This window comes from Moschus berezovskii, chromosome 25 (genome assembly GCF_049115385.1).
Source record: "Moschus berezovskii isolate FMDL1 chromosome 25, NW_MosBer_1.0, whole genome shotgun sequence".
NCBI lineage: Eukaryota > Metazoa > Chordata > Mammalia > Artiodactyla > Moschidae > Moschus > Moschus berezovskii.
In genome coordinates, this window is record NC_142484.1 from 19413426 (window position 1) to 19428519 (window position 15094).

General features: G+C 53.2%; 1 protein-coding gene and 1 long non-coding RNA gene across 2 annotated transcripts in view; one reads left to right on the forward strand and one right to left on the reverse strand.

Annotated features, from left to right (window-relative positions):
* KIRREL3 (kirre like nephrin family adhesion molecule 3) overlaps positions 1 to 10748 on the forward strand; it is a 620470-nt gene extending 609722 nt beyond the window's left edge. The window contains exons 13-17 of the mRNA XM_088832222.1: positions 145 to 180; positions 3951 to 4058; positions 5510 to 5619; positions 9541 to 9627; positions 10305 to 10748. Of these exons, the coding sequence (XP_088688348.1) occupies positions 145 to 180; positions 3951 to 4058; positions 5510 to 5619; positions 9541 to 9627; positions 10305 to 10748 (785 nt within the window). The remainder of the gene's footprint in view (positions 1 to 144; positions 181 to 3950; positions 4059 to 5509; positions 5620 to 9540; positions 9628 to 10304) is intronic.
* On the reverse strand, positions 3207 to 4308 carry LOC148773871 (uncharacterized). The gene is made up of 3 exons (XR_016036365.1): positions 4197 to 4308; positions 3960 to 4080; positions 3207 to 3525 (listed from the first exon to the last, which is right to left on the reverse strand). It is a non-coding gene; the product is annotated as an uncharacterized LOC148773871 (long non-coding RNA).
* Positions 10749 to 15094: the final 4346 nt, after the last annotated feature.

Sequence of the window (15094 nt, forward strand, 5' to 3'; positions counted from 1 at the left end):
GTCCCAGAGCCATGATGCAGGAGGGAGCACCCCCACCCCCATCCCTCTGACACTCCAGATGGCTGCCCCCACCCCCACCCCCAGTCCCGTCCCACCCTGGCCAGCCAGGCCCTGGCTGTGGACTCTTGCTTTATTTCCAAACAGGTTCGGAAATGAAGTCGGGAGCCGGGCTGGAAGCAGGTACGAAGGAGACATGAGACTCCAGGGATGGGGAAGGGACCGCTGGGCTAGCGGGGGAGGGAGCCCAAAGTGGGGGTAGGGAGGCCGGGGCAGGCCGCTAACTTCTCTGCCCTCCCCCCCATCTTGAGGGTTTAGTGCACTCAGAGCAGCAGGGCGAGGTCCCCAGGCAGGGTGGGTCTAGGGACCCCCGAGACCTGTCTCCTCTGTGGCTGCGCCCGCAGGCTCCCTGCATTCCACACACCAGCTCCTGCTCCTCCGTGTCCTCCCTCCCATCCTTCCTGTTTGGAAGCCCTGGCTCCTCTCCTCTGGGGTCAGCTCCTCCGCCCTGGGGTCAGCTCCTCCCCCCAGGGTCGGCTCCTCCTCCCCTGAGGTCGGCTCCTCCCCCCTGGGGTCAGCTCCTCCCCCCTGAGGTCAGCTCCTCTTCTCTGGGGTCAGCTCCTCCCCACTGGGTCAGCTCCTCCCCCCTGGGGTCAGCTCCTCCCCCTGGTGTCAGCTCCTCCCCTCTGGGGTCAGCTCCTCCTCTCTGGGGTCAGCTCCTCCTCTCTGGGGTCAGCTCCTCCCCTCCAACTGGCCTGCCCGACTCCTCCTGCTTCTCACCATCATCACCAGCTTGGCCATCGCTTTCCAGGACACCAGGGCTCTCCTGCCCTGCTGTGACCCGCACAATCCATGCTAACCCCACGCTTTCCGATGGCTGGCTCCTAACGCCACTCCTGCATTCCCCATGGAACTGTCATCTCACCGCCAGGCCGCTGAGCACTGCCTCCCTCCCCAGGGACTCGGCAGCCAAGGGGTCACCAGGCTTCCTGGGTTGAGTTGCTCTGTCTTGGGACCCCCACTCCCAGGGAGAAACCCAGAAAAGAGAATCAGGACTTTGCAAGCCAGACCCCACAGTGTTGACAAAGGCCCTGATGAAGATGTGGGATGCTCTGCCCTGGTTCTCCCACCACACTGGCCCAGAAGGAGCTGGGACTGGTCAGTTCCTCCCACAAGCTCCTGATGAGGCCCACGCACACCCTCCCCTCTGGGCAGACAGCCACTTTAAGAGCATCAGTCCCTACACAGGTCACTCAAGGGGGCAACACAGACTCCTGTGTTCCCCCTGTCTCCATCTCTCCTGGGTCTGCATACTCCTCTGTGCTCCCTGACATCTTCCTTGGTGGCTGAGACTCCTGGGGTGGAAAGAAGACTCAGTCCCTTTCCAAGGACATCCCAGAGAGCCCTGTCTAGAGAGGGACACCCTGTACAGGTGATCCAGCAAGGAGCAAACATGCACAGGCTTTTATGGAGGGAATGCCACCCTTGAGTGCCCCACCACACGGGACCCTCTCCCTTTGCCCCTGTCCCCCCAATTAAGACAGTTCTCCAGATAAGATGGTCACACACCCACACCCCACCTAGCTGTTAATGACTTAAGGAAATGTGGCCTCAAGGATGCCAGAGGCAGAGACCACCCTAGATACCACTTTCCTGATTCTTGGGTTTCACAGTCATTGAGGCCCAGGGAGGTTAAGGACCCTTCCACCTTCATCCTGTGCTCTGGGCTCAGCTGAAACAAGACTGGAGTTTTCCAAGGGCTCCTAGACTTCCTAGGAGTCTGCTGCTGCTGCTGCTGCTGCTAGGAGAAACTTAAGTCCAACCCAAATTCATCAAATTCAAACGCATTGCACCAGCGAACTTCCAAAGCAGTTTTCCTTCCTGCGAGGAATTGAAACCTGAGACGGAACCATCTCACTGTCAGAACCAACTCATGGGGCTGGCTGAGGTCAAGTCCGTTGTCTCGCTCCTGACCCTTGAGACCAGGCCAACACCTCCCGTTTGTTGCCTCCCCTGGCGCCCCACAGGGGTCTCAGCCACCACTAGGCAGGTGATGAATGGACCAGCGTGCAAGTCCTGAGCTAGGAGGGAAATCCCAGAGTGACAGCCGACACTGCCCACCACTGGGGCACCCACTCCTTCTGGGAGAGGGACCCCTCCCTCTCCCGCCAGCCTCTCCAGGGGCTGTGGTCTGCCAGGTTCCTCCTCTTTTCTTCTCTTTAAAGAAAACAACAGTGAGAGACGAGAGGCCAACCCCAGTTGAAGACAGACACCTGGAGTCCCAGTCATCTACCCTGAGAACACGCAGTGGGAGAGGACCTCAAGGTCCTCTGAAAGGGACTTTGCTCTCGTTGTGTCTGCTGCGGTCCTCCTTCCCAGACACGGGGGCAAAGGCTTGGATAACTTTGGGTATCAGCCTGTGCCAGCCTTTACCTGCCTGCATTCATCTATATGAATCCCAAGGGCTTCCCCTGCTGGCTCAGTGGTAAAGAACCCCCCTGCAGTTCAGGAAATGCGTGTTCGATCCCTGGGTCAGGACGATCCCCTGGAGGAGGAAATGGAATCCCATGGACAGAGGAGCCTGGCAGGCTACAGTCCATAGCGTTGCAACGAGTTGGATGTGACTTAGCGACTAAAGGATAACAACAGAAACCCCAACCCTCCCCCACCCTCGAGGCAGGAGCTGTTACCATCCCAGTTTACAGATGAGAAAGGAGAGGCAAATGTGGTTGGTCTGGGCCATACAAAGCCTGTGAGAGTGGAAGATGCCATGTGACACAGTGTGCGGAGCTGGGCAGAATGAGGAGGGTAGTTAAAGTTTGCGCTGGTTCCACTGCATTTGCGTGTCCTTAACCAAGTCACTTGACTTCTCTGGGCCTCCGGGTGTCCATCTGTAAATGGAAGGCTTGGACTCTGTGAGCCCTAAGCTGTCCCTCTCCCTGCATCCCTTAGCTTATCCCCCCATGGACACTTCAGGGCCCCACATCTCATGCTCAGACCCCCTCTGCCACCACAGAAAGGTCTGGACCATCTGGAAGAGCAACCCCACCACCCTAACGTCACCCTTCCCCCTCCCCACCCATCTCTACTGGAGGAGGGCATGAGACAGACTCCAGGAAGTGAAACCCTGCCTGGTTGGCGTTCAGGGCACCTCTCTGGCAGGGAGGGGTGTCAGGATTCCCAGGGAGACTGGCCTGGGAGAGGCGGGAGCAGGACTGGGCCTCTCTCCTTAAAGAGGTGGGGGGAGGGAAATCCCTGGTAGTCCAGAGGTTAGGACTCTGCAGGGGGCATGGGTTCAATCCCTGGTTGGGGGACTAAGATCCCTGTATGCTGCATAGCATGACCAAAAAAATTGAAAAAAAGAAAGTTTTTTTTTTTTTTCAAAAAGAGGTGGGCGGGGAGCTGTGATCCTGCCCTCCGGCCTCTAAGACTTGCCTCTGGCACCTTCCACCTGAGATGCCCAGGCCCTCAAACTGCCTCAGACCTGAAAAGTTTCTGAAAGCTGGTTGTCTGTGTCCACCCCCAGCCCTGGGAAAGGGAAGAGAAGGAAAAAACAGAGCAAACAAAAGCAGCAGCAGTGACCATGGTCATCTACCAAAGAAAAGCCAGGGACTTAGACTCTCCCGGTTGACCCCCGCGGAGCGCTCAGCTGCACCCAGCCTCGCCTTTCATCTCCACGGTCCCCTCCCTTCCCATGTCTGCTTGCTTCGTCTCCCCCTCATCACCACTCCCCATCTTTCTCAGTCTCCCTGCCCCCTCCACGTGTCTGCTGTCCCCGCCCGAGCTGACCCCCGTGGCCTCTGCCGGAGCCTGCCCAGGCCCCCACGGCCTTTCCCAGGCGTGCCCGAGCCCAGAGCTGGGCAGGGGCTGAGCCCAAGGGGCTGGGTGGGGTCCCCCTGGGGAGAGCAGACTGTCCTGGCTTCCCTGTCAACCCTCCTGCTTCTCTCCCACAGAGGCTGTACCAATGGCCGTCATCATCGGGGTGGCCGTCGGAGCTGGCGTGGCCTTCCTCGTCCTTCTGGCAACCATTGTGGCCTTCTGCTGCGCCCGTTCCCAGAGAAGTACGGGAGGGAGACCCGGGAGCTTGGGGAGGGGGACAGAGCAAAAGGCCAGGCTTAGGCTGCCATGGAGAGCAAGTAAGCGGGAGCAAAAGGGGCCCCACCAGTGCTGTGAGCTTCAGGGGCAGGGCCGGGTCTCACGTGTATCTTCCCACGTGTGGTGCTTTGCCCTGCATCCAGGACACAGTGGGCACTCGACTGATGCTGAGCTGGACAGAAGAGGACGTCCTCCTGTAGGGCCGTCAGCTGGCACCTTGGATCGAACACACATCACACTCCCTGAGCTTTGAGAACTGTACTGAAATCCCTCAGGAGGGGCGGGGAGGGGGGAATCCTTGCCCTCCAAGATCTGCTAGTCCAATCGGAAAAGCAGGTCACCCACACACGAAAATAAACAACAAAAGCATTCAGGGAATTGCTTCGTGTGGACTCTTAAAAGGCCTTTAGTCATTAGCCATAAAACGCAGGTGTTGATGCCCTCTCGAATCGTGTGTGCCTGGACTCTCCATCCTGAGCATAGCTCTGAAATTCTGTGTGCTAGATAGACACATGGAAGGGTTAGATGGGACAGTGGAGCCGTGGGAACAATAGAGACACAGTCTTGCAGCTCCACCTCTTCTACCCCGTGACCCCCAGGCAAGCCACAGCTACTCCGGGCCTCCGTTTCCTCCTGTGTGACAGCAAGGGGTTGGCTGCAGTGACTTTCAGGGTCCCACCCAGCACTAACATTCTATGAGCATAAGGCACCAAGTGAACCAACGGAGGAAGCCTGCTCCCTCCTCCACTTGGCAGCCTCCACGTTTTGGAAAAAGGCTGCCTGTGTCCTCCCCTCCAAGCCCAGCAGCCTTGCTCTCTTGAGGGCTCCCGAGGATGCAGTGTCAGGCCCTCGCTTCCCGCCCACTCAATGGACTTCATAGGGAAGTGTTTTTTAGCAGCACTTTCCTAGCAGAGCTCTCCAGGTATCAATGGGCTTCCTCCTCTAGAAGCCGTTAAGCTCTCAATCACAAAAGCTGGACCACACTAGCACAGACGTGTTTCCGCTTCGGGCAAGAGCTGGACCAGGGGATCTCCAGGTCCTTTCCAACAATCAGAGGTGTGATTCTCTGAACAGAGAGACCACAGCCGGGTAGGGCAGGTCAGAGAAGACTTCTAGAAGGAGGTGAGAATTTAGTAGGATGACCAGTGGCCACAGGAGCAGCAGTGAAAGGCTGAGAAATATGCAACCAGGAGCCCTTAGAGAAAGCACTCTGAGACCCCTCCAGCAGCCCACAGCACGTCCAGACAGGTGTTCTGTTACTGGGACGGGGATAGGAGGGGCGGAGGGGGGATGCATGAAACTGCTGAGTTCCAGGGCTGGAGAGTAAACCCAAAGGGAGCGGGGAGCTTAACAACCCAGGCCCTGAAGCCTGAGATAACAATTGTCTGTCGTCTGCGCTTTCTTATTTTATGTCCAGATCTCAAAGGTGTTGTGTCCGCCAAGAATGATATCCGGGTGGAGATTGTCCACAAGGAGCCTGCCTCGGGCCGCGAGGCTGAGGAACACCCCACCATCAAGCAGCTGATGGTGAGAATGTCATCGTATCCCCGCCCCACCCAGACCTCTGTGCCCTGAAGGTCCCAGAACCAGAGGCTTCCTGATGCTCTAGATGCTCCTGAGAACAAAGCATCAGCCAAGATGTGCTTCTCTGCCTCCCCCAGGCCCCCCACCTTGGTTATAGGCCAGGCATCCACAGGCAGACCTAGGAGGCACCATGGGTTGGGTTCCAGGCCACTAGGATAAAGCGAGTCACATGCATTTTTTTTTTTTTTTGGTTTCCCAGTACATACCAAAGTTACATTTACACTATACAGTTAAGTTTGTTAACTGCACAATAGCATTATGTCTTTTAAAGTGTACCTTAATTTTAAAAGTACTTTGTTGCTAAAAAATGCTGACCATCATCTGAGCCTTTAGTGAGTAAGAACATCAAAGATAGACTGATCACAGATCCTCATAACAAAGATTATACTAATGACAAGACTTGGGGACTTCCCTGGTGGTCCAATGGTTAAGACTCCTGGTTCCCATTGAAAGGGGAGCAGGTTCAATCTCTGGTTCATGAACTGAGATCCCACATGCTGCACAGCCCAGCCAAAAAAAAAAAAAGGTTTGAACTGTCATGAGAATTATCAAAATATAACACAGAGATATGAAGTGAGCCGCAAACACTTGGGAAGATGATGCCAATAGATTTGCCCAACACAGGGTTGACACAAACCTTGGATTTATTTTTTAAAAAAAAGGAAATATTTGCGAAGTGCAATAAAAATAAGTATGCTTGTATTCTCAGTCAACAAAGGTGTATAGTGTGTCTACTATATCGTGTTTGGAGTTCTCAGAGACTCAAAGACAGCTAACATGCATTCCCAGCTTTCAAAGAACCCAACTGTCCAGTGGGAGAGAACATACGCATTGTTGTTCAGTCACTAAGTAGTGTCCAACTCTTTGTGACCCCATGGACTGCAGCACACCAGGCTTCTCTGTCTCCCAGAGTTTGTTCAGATTCGTGTTCATTGAATCAGTGATGCCATCTAACTATCTCATCCTCTACCGCCCCTTTTCCTTTTGCCTTCAATCTTTCTGAGCATCAGGGTCTTTTTAAATGAGTCAGTTCTTTGTATCAGGTGGCCAAAGTATTGGAGCTTCAGCTTCAGCATCAGTCCTTCCAGTGAATATTCAAGATTGATTTCCTTTAGGATGGACTGGTTTGATAGCCTTGCTGTCCAAGGGATTCTCAAGAGTCCTCTCCAGCACTACGATTCGAAAGCACCAATTCTTTGGGGGCTTAGCCTTCTTTATGGTGTGACTCTCACATCTGTACATGACTTCTGGAAAAACCATAACCTGACTGCTTGACTGACTGTTAGGACCTCTGTCAGCAAAGTGAAGTACATAAATTGTCATAATGATGTGACATAACACATAATCCTACACACATACACACACAAGTATTATCAACATTCAGCACATGCCTTCTCCCCTACCCCCAGTGAAAGTCTGAAATAAGCATAGGTTCCTCTTCAGGAGCTGGGCTGTTGTACACTCATAACTCCTCTGGCAACCCCAAGGCCACTCCTTCTCCTCCTCCTGATTCCCACTGATAGACCATGACTCATCCCTCTGTGCAGACAGACCCTGGAAAACTCTGTTAGAACGCTCTGTTGCATATTGTGTCACAGTTATAATATGTCAGAGGAGCAGCAGCAAGCAAGTGGGTTAACAGCCTGGGCCTCTCTGTGCCCCGGTCTTCTTATCTAGGAAATGGGATGAAGGTCATGCTATACATGGAAGGGTGAGGGCTCAGTGGGTAAACCCCTGAAAAGTGTGGAACCAGTGGAACACAGTGAGGGCGCCAAGGAAGGGGAGGTATTCACATGGATGTGAAGTCACCTGTTTCCTTATCTGCTTCCACCAGAGAGGGTGAGCAAGCCGCTTTAAGTCAGCCCTGTGTCCCTGGTGCCTTCCGCGGTCCCTGGAAGATGCTCGCCGCTATTCAGTGAATTAAACTGACGTCTTCTCTGCTGCTTTTTTTCTATCCAGTTGATTTTCCGGTCCTGTCAATTCCCACTTCACCATCTTTTCAAATAGGTGCCTCTGCCACTTCTTCACTGTTACTCCTTAGCGCAGGCCTCACGGCTCCCCTGGTCCATGACAGCATCCTCCCAAGTGGTCCCACATTCTCGTCTTTTACCATTTTACTCACCAGAGCTCTTCTAAAATGCAAATCTGATCCTGCAGTGTGTGGGATCTTAGTTCCCCAGCCAGGGATCAAACCCACATCCCCTGCATTGAAGGATGGATTCTTACCCACTGGACCACCAGGGAAGTCCCACATGTTTCTCTTCCATAGTACATTTCTCTAATTACCTGTGAGCATCACCAAGTATCCCAGAGTTTCTCAAAGGTCTGCTAATGTCTACTTCGCCCAAGCAAACACAATATCTGACTCATAGAACAGTGACTCTTACAAGGGAGGGGACCACCACCCAGACCTGGGCAGGAATGGATATCTCTGTTGATGAGCTTTATCAAGTCTGGTGTGGAGGTCCCATGCCTGTCCTTCATCCCCCAGGGACCTTGCATTCCCTCCCAGTGGGATGTTCTGAACTCCCCTGACTGTCTTGACACCACTCTCCGGTCCAGACCCTAAAGAGTAGGGGTCACTCAGCAGTCAGTTAACAGTAGGGGATAACCCCAGCAGAGAAACCCACTGAGGGTTCCCCTTGGGGAGACCTTCTTTCCCCCACCCCAATACAGCCCCAGTATGGAGGAAAGGCAGGCTTAGAAGTTGAATCTGGTGGGAAAGAAGAACTCAATCCAGATAGCCACAGCATTTACTGGAAAATGAAAAAAGCAGCATTAGTGGGGAGTTAACAGGACGGAACTGCCTTGATTAATTCTCCGGGGCTCCAAAAATAGATCAGGAAAATGAGTCACAAGGAAAAAGACACATCCCAGTTCCGAGAGTGTGTGGGAACCTGGACCAGATTATGTCAGGTGTGGAAGTGATAAATGGGAAGAACATTCTGTACCATGGGACAGGCACCACTGTGGCTATTCAGACTAATACACCAAGTATGCCAAGTATGCTTTATTTTTCACCTTAAGTATATTAATTTTTTAATTTTTAGTAATTTTGAGGTATGTCCCTTCATTCATTCATCTGACATAAATATAACATTTCTGACAGCCCTGCTGTATGGCAGGCACCACGCTGGGTACCAGCAAGTCAAAAATTAATACAACACAATTAAATATGATTCCATCCCAAAAGGATTTTGGTCAATGACCACAGGCACTGTACCAGGCATGCTGAAGACTCAAAGAGAAACAGAAATAGATCCCTGCCCCCTGACTCTCTGGCCTCCATTCAGGAAGATAACTTTTAATAATAATCTAAGTCCTTGCAGTGAATAACAGGTGAGGCCCTAGTTGCCACCTCCTCACAGGTAGCTTCCATTGATTCCGTCTCAAGGTCCTGCCCGCTGCCCAGAGGTTCTGCAGCTATTTATCTACAGGTCTACCTCCTGCTGAGCAAAGCTGTTTCATAAAGTCTGGTGATCTTTGTTTGCCTGGCCTTCAGCACAATGCCTGGCCTGAAGTCAGTAAATGCTCACAATTGAACTGAATCAAAGTGAAATCCCTGGAGGTGATAACAGTAGCCAAGAGGAAGGGAGGGAAGGAAGCGAGTGCGACTTAGAAGCAGGCCTCACCCCCACCCAGCTCTTGGTCTCCAGCTCTCCAAGGGGGTGGGGATAGGGGCCCAAGGGTCCAGGAACAACAATGAGATCTGGAATATCCTCTGGACTCTTGTCACCTGTCTCTGGGGGGAGGGGGAGGCAGAGATGGCGAGCATCTTTTGAGTTCATTTCTCCAGCTTTCCCCTGGGATGAGTGGACGGTCAGCCCCCTTCCTACCCTCTGAGCAGCTGTTTTGGGGTTGTAGATGGACCGCGGTGAATTCCAGCAAGACTCAGTGCTGAAGCAGCTGGAGGTGCTCAAAGAGGAAGAGAAGGAGTTTCAGAACCTGAAGGTAAGAAGAGCGCTGCTTACAGTCACCGCATGGCCTGGATTCTAGGCTTTAGCGCTGATGACCCCAGCCCCAGATCCAGGCAAACCACAGCAGCAGATAAGAAGAGAAATGCCAGAACTCCCAGGATCACCCCACACCCCACCCCCAACAAGGAGATGAGAGAGTTAACTTCCTCTCCAATCACATTTATAATGAATTTCCATGTTCTGGACTAAAACAAAAAATAATGAAAGATTCTCACATGACCTTGAGCTAGCTGCCCTGAAATAACAAAACATGCCCGGCAAAACTGGGTTTCCCAGGTGGCGCTAGTGGTAAAGAACCCGCCTGCCAATGCAGGAGACGTTAAGAGACAGGAGTTCGATCCCTGGATCAGGAAGATCACCTGGAGAAGGAAATGGCCACCCACCCCAGTATTCTTGCCTGGAGAATTCCAGGGACAGAGGAGCCTGATGGGCTACAGTCCATAGGGTGGCAAAGAGTTGGACACGACTGAGCGATTAAGCACACTGGGGCATGACCCTACTTGAATACCTCCCAGCATCCTGCCCACGCTAATAATCCACACCCCGACTCTGGCCCCCTGCCTACCTCCCCTGCCTTCCTCCTCTCTGACCCTGGCCCTTCCCCACTGTCCAGCCGGTGATGTGACAAGGCTCTCCCTCCGGCCCCTGCAGGACCCCACCAATGGCTACTACAGCGTCAACACCTTCAAGGAGCACCACTCAACCCCCACCATCTCGCTGTCCAGCTGCCAGCCGGACCTGCGCCCCACGGGCAAGCAGCGCGTGCCCACTGGCATGTCCTTCACCAACATCTACAGCACGCTGAGCGGCCAGGGCCGCCTCTACGACTACGGGCAGAGGTTCGTGCTGGGCATGGGCAGCTCGTCCATCGAGCTCTGCGAGCGGGAGTTCCAGCGGGGCTCGCTCAGCGACAGCAGCTCGTTCCTGGACACGCAGTGCGACAGCAGCGTCAGCAGCAGCGGCAAGCAGGACGGCTACGTGCAGTTCGACAAGGCGAGCAAGGCCTCGGCCTCCTCCTCCCACCACTCCCAATCCTCTTCGCAGAACTCCGACCCCAGCCGGCCCCTGCAGCGGCGGATGCAGACGCACGTCTGAGCATCGCGGACCGTGGGGGACGGGTGGGAGCTCGGTCTGGCTCTGCAGAGACTTTGCAAAGGACCCCGGAAGCAGCCGCCTCCAGGACAGCCCCGAGGGCCACCACCCTCCCCGCAGCCCCGATCGATGGAGCACAAACGTGGGCCGGCTCGCGGGTGGAGACGCGCGCAGAGGATGCAGCCGGGAGGAGGTGTGCTCTTTGCCGGCCTCTCAGTGCCGGCTTTTTTTTCCGGAGGCCCTCCTCCACCTGCTCCTCCCACAGGCTCCAGAGGCAGCTAAAACTCTGCTGTTGTGAACTGTACCCGTTGCTGCCCGCCAGCCCTCCCCCATTCCTGTGCTTCTGTACCGCAGCCCTGGGGAGCAGGGGGTCAAGCGCTCCCCGGCGCTGAGCCACCCCAGCGCCCCCTGCCGCTCATAGCCCAGACCCTCCGAGGCTGGGAAGCCAGAACCGGCCCTGGCCCTTGGCCGCCGCCCCAATTTGTTCGGTGTTTTGTGTCCATACTCTCGCAGTTCTGTCCTTGGACTGGATGCCTCTCAACTCTGCAGTGGGACTGGTCTAATCAGAGACTGTGTCTGGGGAGGGGGGGGAGAAAGAGGGAAGGAGGGGGAGTGTGACATGCGGGGGCCCCTCGCCCGGCTGTGTGACCCAGAGCCTCCCCCTACCCCTGCTTCGTGTACTCCTCCTCCTCCACCCCTGCACATTCAGAGCCAATATAAGGAGTGTGAGAGCTGCTCTGGTCAGGGTTCTTTAAACAGCGGTTGGAGAGACTGTGTTTGGGGATGCATGGGGTTTGAGGGGACCAGCAGGCAGGCCTTTCAAGTGATGAGACTCACCTTCTCAGCTGAGCCTAGAGGCACACACAGAACCGTGGTCCTGTCTTCAGTACAACTGCAGGGAAACCAGAGGATGAGAACCAGCTCCTCATGCCTACCTGCCAACTGAGAATAAACATTAGGGGCCCTGCCTCCGATAGATCCATTCTGTTCTTTTGTTCCTGCTGAGACACGGGGAGACCCCAAGAACTCAGAGGATGCTTTGGGAACCCAGGGTTCCTGGCCCGGCTTTCATTCGGCTTTCCCAGGCAGTGGAGAGCTCTGGTTGCGATGGCAACAGAACCTAGAGGCAGACCCCTCTAGGAAGTGCCCAACCCAGAGGGCACACGAAAGCAGGGCCTCACCAACCACCTGACTCATGCCAGATACAGCACAGGGGCAAAGGGGCCAGACCGCATTGGTGGGGTCCTCCTAGGCCTTACTTCTGGCAGTATTCTGCAAGGTCAGCTCCCTCCGTTGGGGGTTCAGGGGAGGAAGCCCTCTTCAAAGAGCCTGTGCCACCAAGCACCCCAACACTGTGAGACGAGACTCAAATGATGTTCTAAGAATGGCTTTGGGTGGAAAGTTTGGCGTGGTGATGGCCGACAGGCTGGCATGGATAAACAGGGCCAAATTAGAATGCTCACTCTGTGAGCTTTGCAGAAGCCACGTTGTCCTGAAGGTTGGAGTTTCCTCCTAAGTTTTAGCCTTTTCTCCTCAAACCTTCCCTGGAGTCCTTACCCATCATGGGAACCTCCATCACGAAATGCTGCCTCTCTCCACCATCGCTTCCTTGGACGGCCTCAATCCACAGGCTCTATGCATAGCCTTCCTAGCATCTGCACTCAGAGGATTTATCTACTTCCACCATATTTCCTATTGCTTCAGAACCTCCCATTTCCTTTATATCTTCCTTTATAGCCCCCAAGCCCAAAGGAGTAGAAACTGATTAAGAAATGTAAGTGTACATCCCAGCCCCACAGCTTGCTCCTGGTATCAGAGTACCATTTCTGGCCCAGCACAGATTCCTGTGGGCTCCAGCTTAATTCCCCCTCCCCCAATAATTGCTAACATTTAAAAATTTTATTTATTTGGCTATGCTGGGCCTTCATTGCTGTGCAGGCTTTTCTTTAGCTGTGGCAAGCAGGGGCTACTCTCTGTTACCTAGCACAGGTTTCTCATTGTGGTGAGTTCTTTTGTTGTAAGGGCTCTGCGAGCTATGGGCTGTAGGATGCACAGGCTTCAGTACTTGCAGCACGTGGGCTCAGCAGTTGTGGTTCCAGGGCTCAAGACCACAGGCTCAATACTTGTGGCGCACGGGCTTCATGTGGGATCTTCCCGGACCAGGGATCAAACTCGTGTCTCCAGTATTGGCAGGCAGATTCTTTACCACTGAGCCACTAGGGAAGCCCTCTAAGTCTTCTAACCCACAAGCCTTCTTTCCCATATATGTCTTGCCTTTGCTATTAAATAATAAGTGTCTAAGATCAAATGCAGAATGCCTTGATGTGCTAGAATAGGAGGAGGATGACCTAAAACGATCTGTCCATTCACTTCTACTCTTCCCCACCTTGGAGGCAGGTGGAAAATTGACCTTCTAATCCTCACCACAGCCTACCTTGCCCCTTACCCCCTGAGCAATCATCACCACCCCCAATACACAGTTCTTCTAGAAGGATGGAGGTGCCCATTCTTTTCTTGGAGCCCAAGATTATGGCACAAAATAACCTGGGAAGAAATCTGATCTTCTGGAGAACAGAACCCTCTTTTCCCTCAGAGGCTCAGACACTCCTCGGGTGGGGCTATGGACATCACAGAAGATGGGGCTGCACAGTGAAGACTTGGCTACATGGGGCCACCCTGAGCCCTCTCCAAGGCATAAACAGAGCAGAGACTCACTGAAAGGGTCCGAGATCACACGGAAGGCCCTGGTGAAAGAGAAGAATGCAGGTAGGTGCAATCAGTAAGCTCTATTGCCAAGGCGTCGAGAAGGATGCTGGACTGAGCTGTACGCATCCTTTTACCCCTCTGGCCCCATTTATTTCTCAGGCAGGAGTGAAAGGCAAGAAAGTCGGTAAAGGGAAGTGTTAAAAAAAAATATTAAGGGGCAGTGGGAAGCACTGAATTTCCCTGCAGGTGACCTCACGTCAACTGAAATGAGTGCTTCACATTTGTAATCTTATTTAATTCCTGCATTTCTACAAAGTATCACCATTTAACAGACAAGGGAGTGAGGCTTAAGGAATCAAAAGGCCATCCCAAGGTCACAGAGCTAACAAGTGACATGCATGAGATTAAACACAGATGCTTTCCTCTGTGACATGTTTCCATCCACAGCAAAAGCCCAAGGCCACTTTCATCCTAGCAAATGGCCGGTGCTGAAGGCCATAAGCAAGGACCCACTCGGGGGCGGGCAGAGGAAGGGCTGCAGCTCCAGTAGGAAAGCAGGACTGGCATCCTCCACCCCCAGTCCCTGAATGACCTGGAGAGACAGCAACTTCCTGGGAAAGCGCGTCTGTGTATCAAATCACCCCCCCGCCCATGCCCCATTCCCAAGGCCAGGATCCAGCTTTCTGATAGCTTTACAATTCATTATTGGCTCTGAGTCACTGGCCAAGGGCCCGGTTTCTAACTCTCAGGCTCGTTATCAGTCTGGAAAGCCCAGGGTTATTTCCACCATGTCTTCAACTCTCATGGAATGGAAGGTGGTCTCATACAAAGCATCAGGGCACCCTAGTAAACCCATCTCTGATGGAGACGACTGAAACAAGTGCTCTAAAGGCACAGGCCTTGAAGCTGCCTGGGAGCTTCCGGAGTGGAGGGGAACACGGGAAATAACAGCAAACGTAATGCGGCTTTTGGGAGATTTCTCAGAACAGGAGAAAAGGAGTCAACAAAAATTCCTTTTCACTTCCTATATGGGGGTGGGGGAGGGGTATACACGGGGCACATGGCCTTTGCTATGACATGATCAGAACTGAAATCGCCACACTACAGGAGTCCCACCAGCCCTTCCCAGGTATCGTGCATGGTTTGTGATGCCACCAGAAAAAAGGACGAGTGGGGAGTCCTATAATTAGTTTCTTCTAGGAAGTTTCCCTATAAAATCAACTCTTTGTTGAAATACAAGTATAAATATTTAAATAAAAATGATCCTAATTTGCATATAGATGTTTATTTCAAAAACATGAATGTTTAGACATAAACCGAGGACATTTCAACTAAATCTTGATGTCTACTTCCCCTTTAAAGAAGCCTCTTATGGAAGCTGTTTTTAGGAGCTGTAACCATAGGCCAGCCATTTGCAGCTTCAGCATCAAAACTACAGATCTCTGAGAGTCACTGATCAAACACTCCCTTGCTCTGACGTTACTTCTCAATTCAGTAAGGCTCATCTTTTCCCCAACCCCCTGTGTTTCCATTTTCCTAACTAGGTCATCAGTTGGGAAAAATGAGACAATCCCAAGCTACTCTTCTTTCTAAACATAAGGATTTGTTTTCCTGGATGAACACGCTTGTGTTGAGGAAGAGGC